This window comes from Elephas maximus, chromosome 4, assembly GCF_024166365.1.
Source record: "Elephas maximus indicus isolate mEleMax1 chromosome 4, mEleMax1 primary haplotype, whole genome shotgun sequence".
In the NCBI taxonomy this organism is placed as follows: Eukaryota; Metazoa; Chordata; class Mammalia; order Proboscidea; family Elephantidae; genus Elephas; species Elephas maximus.
The window spans coordinates 191280793-191290478 of NC_064822.1; the positions used below are offsets into that span (position 1 = coordinate 191280793).

General features: G+C 61.8%; 1 protein-coding gene across 4 annotated transcripts in view; it reads right to left on the reverse strand.

Moving 5' to 3' along the window:
• CELSR1 (cadherin EGF LAG seven-pass G-type receptor 1) overlaps positions 1-8831 on the reverse strand; it is a 195322-nt gene extending 186491 nt beyond the window's left edge. For all 4 annotated transcript variants that reach the window (XR_007517446.1, XM_049884670.1, XM_049884669.1 and 1 more), the window contains exon 1: positions 4766-8831. Coding sequence is in view for 3 of the 4 variants with exons in the window: in XM_049884670.1 (XP_049740627.1) it covers positions 4766-8318 (3553 nt within the window). In the remaining variant the exon portion in view is untranslated. The remainder of the gene's footprint in view (positions 1-4765) is intronic.
• Positions 8832-9686: the final 855 nt, after the last annotated feature.

Sequence of the window (9686 nt, forward strand, 5' to 3'; positions counted from 1 at the left end):
TTTTCTACACTGTGAGCGCCAGAAAAATAAAATAATGCCCTCCACCCAGAAGACGCCTGGGACAAGGGCCTGTTCCTCACCGCTTCATCTGTAGTCTTCTAGCTAAAAATCCCCATGGTGTCCTGTATGAAACGAGGCAAACACTTTCCAGACTTTATGAAGCCTGGATGAGGTTGTTCCCTTCACTCCACACCACAGTAAACGGCGAAAAGATTACTCAATATCGTGCTTTTCCGAGTTTCAGTATCTTCTGACGTGTTGGAATGACTCATCGAGCAGTTATTTCTACCCCCCAAATGCTTTTTCCACATCTGCAGATCCAAACGCACACAGGGTCAGGGAAGTCTTTTACCAACAGCCTAAGCCCGCAGGCACACGCATGTTCAAGCCCAACTCCCATTGCCTGTGTTACTAAGAGGCCAACGTCCAGCAGTGCTGCAGGCACGCAGTGCTTGCCTTTCCTGTTTGGCGATCAGCCAGGCTGCTTTGAAAAATACCAACACAGGTTTTGGAAGCATTCATCATAAAAAAGCTTCTATCACAGAATTTAAAACCTCCTTCAAAAACCGTCGCATATAAAATGAACATTTTACATCACGGATGGAATCCCAAAATGGCAGCTATTTGCATTGAGCTACATTCACTCCTCGAAACATTCTCAAATGGTCTTTTGTACTTGGTGGCTACAGAAAAACATCAACACTATCTTCTCACAGTCAAAATGATTGTGCTAAAACCCCAGGCCCCAGAAGGGAGCTGCCCTCATTCTGGGGCATGTCTGCTTCAGGCCCAGCCCCTAGGTTTTCCCTACCCCGGAGCACCACCCCCAGGTGCACCAGCCCCCAGGTGCAACCCACCCAGGTACACCACCCCCAGGTGCAACCCAACCAGGTACACCACCCCCAGGTGCAACCCAACCAGGTACACCACCCCCAGGTGCAACCCACCCAGGTACACCACCCCCAGGTGCAACCCACCCAGGTACACCACCCCCAGGTGCAACCCAACCAGGTACACCACCCCCAGGTGCAACCTACCCGGGTACACCATCCCCAGGTGCAACCCACCCAGGTTCACCACCCCCAGGTGCAACCTACCCGGGTACACCATCCCCAGGTGCAACCCACCCGGGTTCACCACCCCCAGGTGCAACCTACCCGGGTACACCACCCCCAGGTGCAGCCTACTCGGGTACACCATCCCCAGGTGCAACCGGCCCAGGTACACCACCCCCAGGTGCAACCCACCCAGGTACACCACCCCCAGGTGCAACCTAACCAGGTTCACCACCCCCAGGTGCAACCTACCCGGGTATACCACCCCCAGGTGCAACCGGCCCAGGTACACCACCCCCAGGTGCAACCTAACCAGGTTCACCACCCCCAGGTGCAACCTACCCGGGTATACCACCCCCAGGTGCAACCGGCCCAGGTACACCACCCCCAGGTGCAACCCACCCGGGTTCACCATTCCGAGGTGCCACCCACCCAGGTACACCACCCCCAGGTGCAACCTAACCAGGTTCACCACCCCAGGTGCAACCTACCCGGGTACACCACCCCCAGGTGCAACCAGCCTAGGTACACCATCCCCAGGTGCAACCCACCCAGGTTCACCACCCCCAGGTGCAACCCAACCGGGTACACCATCCCCAGGTGCAACCCAACCGGGTACACCACCCCCAGGTGCAACCCAACCGGGTACACCACCCCCAGGTGCAACCCAACCGGGTACACCACCCCCAGGTGCAACCCAACCGGGTACACCACCCCCAGGTGCAACCCAACCGGGTACACCACCCCCAGGTGCAACCCAACCGGGTACACCACCCCCAGGTGCAACCCACCCGGGTTCACCGCCCCCAGGTGCAACCTAACCGGGTACACCGCCCTCAGGTGCAACCCGCCCACGTTCACCGCCCCCAGGTGCAACCGGCCCAGGTACACCGCCCCCAGGTGCAACCCACCCGGGTACACCACCCCCAGGTGCAACTTAACCGGGTTCACCACCCCCAGGTGCAACCCACTCAGGTACACCACCCCCAGGTGCAACCTACCCAGGTACACCATCCCCAGGTGCAGCCTACGCAGGTACACCACCCCCAGGTACAACCGGCCCAGGTACACCACCCCCAGGTGCAACCTACCCAGGTACACCACTCCCAAGTGCAGTCTACTCAGGTACACCACCCCCAGGTCCAACCTACCCAGGTACACCATTCCCAGGTGCAGTCTACTCAGGTACACCATCCCCAGGTGCAACCTACCCAGGTACACCACCCCCAAGTGCACCATCCTGAACAGGCTCCTCTGCTAGAGGCACACACTTTTCCTGGAATCACGGCAATAAAACCTAATAGACAGCCCAGTTGTTCCTGCTAGCGCCTCCCGGGCCGTAATAACGCACTGAAGGCTTTAGGGTATGGCTGTAAACCTTTGTTGAAAACTTTGTGTAAGTCTGAAACAATGGCTTTCCCCGGTTGTTCCTTAGTAAAACCGGAGAATCAGAGAATCCAGGTCTGCTTAATTCAAGGGCTGGTCTCTTGTCCTGTTTTGTTTAGACGCAGCTTTGGTGTTTGGAATTACAGATTTTTATAGCCTACAGTGATTCACTACCTCAGGGCATTAAATCAAAAGGTCTAAGAGAGTTAGGAGCATCCCCAGATGCCACCTGTGAGGCAGGAGACTGTTTTGCCACTGGGATAATTGAGCTCAACAATTCATTTCTGCAGTGTGTTCTTAGGTAAGGCAGGGGGTTCTGAAGAGCGGGAACTCTTTCATCTGGTGGTGTGAAGCCTGGCTCGCCTGCTCACAGGCTATGTGGCGCTGAGAAGGTCACTTAACGCCTCTGAGCCTCAGTTTCATCATCTGTAAAATGGGCTGTGGCAGCATTACCACTCCTCCCCTCAGTTACCAGAGGAATATATGACAGTGTAAAAACAACAGGGTAGAAAACTGCCTGAGGCCTGGTAAGAAGCCAGGGAAAGGCCATCGTTATTATCTGGGGGATGGACACAAGAGGCCCCAGTGTCAGGTTTTTACAAGAGGATGCAAAGCCAGGAGCTGGGTCACTGAGACGTGGAGCCCCCACCCCTCCTCCAGCTGTGGGCCCAGCAGGGAGGGCATCCACATTCCTCATGCTCAAGACACACAACCCTGCTCCCAGGACAGACCCACTCCCACTAAAAGCACCATTCCACATAATATCAAAACCCTATTATTTTGCCAAGCTATTTTTACATTGACCAAAACTCTCACTATGTTTTATCAAAGCAAAAGACTGCTGAAGCGGGATAAATCAAACCCACTGCCGTCGAGTCGATTCCGACTCATAGCGACCCTATAGGACGGAGTAGAACTGCCCCACAGAGTTTCCAAGGAGCGCCTGGTGGATTCAAACTATACCACCAGAGTTAAAAGGTAAGAAAATGCAAGTGGAAATTTAGGATAGAAACTTTTTTGTGCTATCTGTAATTTTTATTTTTATGACAGCATTGCTCTGAGTGGCTGTAATGCTGGTCAGCATCTCACACTCCCAAAACCTAAAATGTTCACCTGCAAATAGACAATGCTGCCAAATCTATGTCAACATATTGCAACACTTTCAGTTGGGACCCAGGGTTTCCAGATCTTATGAGCAAACAGCCATAACTGGAACCTGTTCACTACCCCGCCGTTAGAAAGAAGGAATTACAGGCAGCTTTTTATTATGGAAACAAAGCAATTCAAAAAACTAACTTTGTAATTCTTTCAGGACTCCCTGGAAGATACAGTATCATAACCATTTCTTATTTAAAGAATTCGTTTCAAACACTGGCTCCAGCCACGCACAGACCTAAGCTTGGTCTGAGGGATGCTGGTCTCATTCCTAAATTGCCCACCTATGCCAGCCACTCACACCCCTTGGGTGGAAGGGCAAGCAGATGCTCTCAAAGAGGTGCTGGGGGCCCCTTTATTGCACCCTGAAATCCTCTTTCTTCCATGCTTAGCAATCCCCCTACTCTCTACTCGTCCTTTTCCACCCAGGATTGCAGGCCCCGCCAGGACTCTGGCGTGGGGACCATTCTGCCTCCACACTGAGCCCTCCTCCCCACCAGCTCACCTCCAGCCCTGGGGCCAGGCGAGCAGGGTTCCCACCCTGGCTCCACCGCCATCCTGGCCAGGCCTCTTAAGTAACACCCAAATTATAAGACCGTGTGCAGGAGCCAAAACCAAGATCAAATGAGGCTATGCTGTTCACACATGCAAGCTCACATAAGCCTGACTGTTATTATCTGGAGGAGACAGAAAAGCCAGACCGAAGGGGCTCTTGAGAGCTACAGCCGCACTACGGCGTGACTCAGGGACCCATCCGGCAATTTCCAACGGTCCCACCCAAAAACTAATTGGCACGTGGGGTGGACAGTGACCTTTGATCTTCCTATGTGGCTGGCTACAGAGCCTTGCCAGGCAAACCTGACGGCCCACATTACCCTAAGGCCAAGTTTTAACAGCAGGATGCAGGAGCCACTGGCCCACTGAGAAAAGTGCCAAGGAGCTAAGGCCTTGAACTTGAAAAAGCCCAGGCCTGCTCCCAGCCAAAAGGCTCAGGAAGCAGCATGGGCCTCTCCCACTTGCCAGGCCCTGGGTGGGGGGCACTCCCAGCACCAGCAGAGCAACGAGTCCTTGAAGAGCTGCCCCGGGCCCTGTCCGGATGTGCCCTGGCACATCCGGGCAGGGCCCCTGCACGTCCCCACAGAGCCACTCTTCGCACCCTGGCCACTCACCCGACACGGCCACCTCCATGAGCGCCTCCAGCGGCCGGTTGTTGTCCAGGTGGCGGCTGAGCTGCAGCTCGCCCGTGGCCGAGTCGAGCAGCAGCAGCCTCAGCTCGTTACCCTGCAGGAAAGTATAGTTGAGGCTGTCGGAGAGGTCGGGGTCGTGGGCTGGGATGCGGCCGATGACACCGCTGGGGAAGCTGTTAGACTTGTTGGTGACGTAGTTGTTGAAGAGAATCTGGAAGTCGGGCAGCACCGGTGGGTTGTCGTTCTGGTCCAGTAGGCGCACGTGCACCGTGGCCCGGCTCACCAGCGGTGCCGACGTGGCCTGTACCACCAGCACATATTCTCGCCGCACCTCAAAGTCCAGCTCGACCAGGGCGCGCAGGTCCCCACTGAGCAGGTCCAGTTGGAAGACCTCGGGCACGTTGCCCTCCACAATCTGATACATGATCTGGGCATTGGGGCCTTCATCAGGGTCATTGGCACGAATCCTCGCCACCACCGACCCCACCGGACTGTTCTCCTCCACAAAGAGTTCCAGCTCGTCCCTCTCAAACACAGGGGGGTTGTCATTGATGTCCAGGACAGTCACCTGGATCTCCACCGAGGCACTCATGGGTGCTGGGCTGCCCCGGTCCACAGCCAGAGCCCGGAGGCTGTACACGGCCACATTCTCCCGGTCCAGTCGGCGCTGAGTGCGGATCACTCCAGACGTGGGCTCAATGTAGAAGTCCCCGTCGCCGTCGTCCCCGCCCTGGAAGGTGTACAGCAGACGGCCGTTGGGGCCCGAGTCTCGGTCGGTGGCAGAGACCTGGAGCACACTGGTTGAGGGCGGCGCATCCTCGAAGACAGAGCCCTGGTAGAAGTCACGTAGAAAGCGGGGTGCATTGTCGTTCGCGTCCAGGACAAGGATCTCCAGGGAGGTGGTGTCGGACTTCTGGGGGATGCCGTTGTCCCTAGCAGTGATGGCCAGCGTGTAGGCGGCCTGGTCCTCATAGTCCAGCTCGGTCATGGTGTAGATGGTGCCGGTGTCAGGATGGATGCGGAACTGTGGCACTGGGTCCGCCAGCACATAGGTGATGCGCGCGTTCTCCCCCGTGTCTTCGTCGGTGGCACTGATGGTGGCGATGGAGGTGCCCACGGGCCGGTCTTCACTGACGCTGACCGTGTAGTGAGAGCTCTGGAAGACCGGGCGGTGGGTGTTGGCATCAGTGACGTTGATGAAGACCTGAGCCGTGTGTGAGCGGGTGCCGTCGGATGCGGTCACCGCCAGCACGTACTGCCGCTCCTGCTTATAGTCCAGCGGCAGGGCCAGGGTGATGAGGCCTCCGCCGCTCTGGCTGCTCAGGGCGAAGCGGTTCCGCGTGTTGCCGCCCGTGAGCTGGTACGTGATCACGCTGTGGGCGTCCCGGTCGCGGGCCTGCAGGGTCAGCACGCTGCTGCCCACCGCTGCGTCCTCGTTCAGACGCAGCTCGTACACAGGCTGCGTGAACACTGGGTCATTGTCATTGACGTCCAGCACTGTGATGGACACGCTGGCGGAAGAACTCATGCACGGCGAGCCGTGGTCCACGGCCTCCACCCCAAAGCTGTAGTGCTCCACCTCCTCACGGTCCAGCTCCGCGCACACTGTGATCCATCCGGTGCTGTTGTGGATCTGAAAGGGGAAGTCCGGGCCCGGGGCGGGGTCCTCAGGCCCAGCACCACCGCCCCCTGCACCGGCCGTGTCCACCAGGCGGTAGCGCAGACGGGCGTTTTCCCCCGCGTCCGCATCCACCGCCTGTATGTGCAGCACTGAGTGGCCCAGGGGCACATTCTCCAGCACAGCAGCCTGGAAGGGGCTGCTCACGAAGATGGGTGCGTTGTCGTTCACGTCCAGCACCTGAACGGCCACCAGCCCCGAGGAGTTGATGAGTGGAGGCCGGCCCCCATCCTGGGCCTTGATGCGCAGGGTGTACTCGCGGATGGCCTCGAAGTCCAGAGGATTGATGACGTCCAGGCTCCCACTCAAGGAGTGGAGGTAGAACTGCCCCTTCAGGTTCCCGCTGACGATGCTGTAGTGGATGGCAGCGTTCTGGCCCTGGTCCTGGTCTGTGGCCTGCACGCGCAGCACGGGCGTATTGGGTGCCACGTCCTCGGGCACCTGGACCACATAGCGCTTCTCACTGAACTGGGGGTAGTTGTCGTTCTCGTCCTCCACGGCAATGTGAACGGTGGCCGTGGCACTGAGCGGGCCCGGGTTGCGGCCCTGGTCGTTGGCTTCTACCAGGAACTGGTACTCGGCCGCCTCCTCTCGGTCCACCGGGGCCCGCGTGCGCACCACGCCTGAGCGCGGGTCGATCTCGAAGACGCCGCCCGCGCCCTCTAGCAGGCGGTAGCGCATGTTGGCATTGGAGGGAGCGTCGCCATCGGTGGCGCGGATGGTCAGCACCTCGTAGCCCACCTCGAGGTTCTCACGCACGCGCTCACGGTACTCAGATTGCTCAAACACGGGGCTGTGGTCGTTGGTGTCACTGACCGTGACGGTGAGGTAGGTGGCGGCCGAGCGCCGTGGCGAGCCGTGGTCCACGGCGCTCACCTTAAGCACGTGCGTGTCCTTGGTCTCGCGGTCCAGCGCGCGGGCCGTGCTCACTGCGCCTGTAGCGGCGTCTATGAGGAAGTAGCCATTGGAGCGCTCGTCGAACAGCGCCTCCATCTGGTAGCTTAGGCGCCCTGCCTCGCCTTCGTCGGGATCCAGCGCGTGCAGCTCAATGACTGGCGTGCCCGCCGGCTCGTTCTCGGGAACTGACACCTGGTAGCTAGGCAGCGGAAACTGCGGGCTAGTAATGCCGCCCGCGCCCCGTCGTGCCCGCCGCGCCACCCCCGCCCCAGCTCGGGGCAGGCTTGGCGGCGACGGCAACGAGGAGGGTGTCCCTGAGGCCGCCTCTAGGGCTAGACGCACCGGGACGGTGCCGGCCGTGCGCCCGAGGACGCACATCAAGCGCAGGCAGACGGGGCGGCGCGGACAGCGGGGCCCGGAGCGCGGCGGGCAGCGGCAGGCAGGGAAGGTGTTGAAGGCGGTGCGGGCCAAGCGCAGCGCGGCCCCGCCGGGGCCCGGGAAGCAGAGAGAAGAGCTAGGTCCGGGGGCCGAGAGCAGGGCCCGCGCGCGCAGTTCCGCTCCGGGAGCCGGTCCGCGCCGGGCCCCACAGCCCGGGCCGAGCGTGCGAGCCCGCAGGCGTAGGCTCAGTGCCGACCCCGCGCCGCGCACGGCCAGGCGCACAGGCAGCGGCAATGGGCGCCTACCCGGGCGCGCGCAGCCCCGGGGCTCCGCGCCCGGCCCGCGCCGTCGTCCCACTAGGCGCCCATCGCGGCTTACGGCCAAAAACTCGCGCGGCGCCCGGGCCGTGCGCGCCGAGTCCAGCGGGTAGGTCTCGCGGGGCCCGGGAAGGAAGGCGCGGGCCCCGCCGGGGACATGCGGTTCCCGGGCGGCCGCGCGCAGCCCCAGCGCAGGCAGGGCGGGCAGGGCGGTGGCGGCGGCCAGGAGCAGCAGCGCGGGCAGCACGGGCGGCGGCGGCGCCATGGCCCGGAGCCCGAGCCCGGCGCCCCAGCACAGTGCATGCACCCCGCGCGCCTCCGCATCCACTCGGCGCGGCCGCGGCGCGGCTCCTGCGCGCCCGGCGCCGACCCCTCGAGGCGACCCGCGCCCCGCCTCCCCGGCCTCCCGGGAGGTCCTGGCGAGGGCTCGGAGGGCCGCGCGCCTGGCCTCCCGCGCAGCTTCCACTGCGAGAGCACTTGGGAAAGTTGGCGAAGTTGGTTTCAAGATGGCTCCTCCGCGCGTCCCGGGAGGCGCCGCGCATCAACCTGCGGCGGTGGCGGCGGCGGCTCTAGGTGGCCGGGCGCGGCTCGGCCGGCAGCGTGAGGTGCGGGCGGCAGAACGGGCTGGCTGGTCCGGCGGGCTGGGCTGCGCACCCGGGCGGCCGGTTCCTGCGGGTTCCCTCCGCCTGGCCCGCCGCTCTCCCCGCCCCGCCGGCCCCGCCCCGCCTGCCCGCCGAGTATTGTTCGGGCCCGGGGGGAGCCGGCCGAGCGGGGCGCGCCGGGAGAATCGCTATGGAGACGCGGGGGCGCGCGGGGCGGGGGCCGGGCCCACTCCCCTAGCCCTCCCTACCCATCTCCCGGAGGGCGGGCCGAGGCGGAGCTCCGGGGCGCCGGGCGGCAGCTGCCAGGGGCGCGGACTCCGCACGTCGGGGACCCGGGCGCGGCCCTAAGCTCCCCCATTCCGGGCGGAGCTGGTTCGTCCAGACCGCCGTCCAGGCCGCAGCGAGTGACCCGGCGGCTCCCGGGGAGGGGACCCAGGGCGTCAGGCCCGGGTAAGGACCCGCGGAGGCTGCTGGGGGCGGTTCCCCATTTTCATCCACACGCGGGGAGGCCAAAGTGCTTTGCCGGGAGAGAAGAACCGTCCCTGGACTTTGAAACCCAATATGCGAGTAGCCGGATTCCGGCCCCACTTTTAAACGAAAAGAAAAACAGCCTGGGTCGACCATCGGGATTTAGAGTGTGGACGGCGTGGGCGAGCTCGCCTACCACACGTGCCGCCCGGCCTGGACACTGTCCCTGGGTTCTAGAACCTCCGGATGCTCCTGGAGCGCGCCCCGGAGGCGGCCAGGTGGAGGATCAACCTGGGGAAGGAGCAGGGCGTTCGGACTGCACCGCCCTCCTACGGAGAACCAACTGGAAAGCCGGGCTTTTCAGGACTGTGACCCCCCCGCCGCGGGTCGGGGTGAGCGTTCCGTCTACAGAGTTCTGAGGGAAACCCACTCCAGCCTCTTCATGGTCCCGGACCGCTGGGGGTTGGGGGTGGGGTCTGGATCTCTCGCGTTCTGACGAAGTTTCCTTACGGGTCCCATCGAAGCAGAGGGGTGCGATGTGTTTCGAAGTCGCCACCACATTG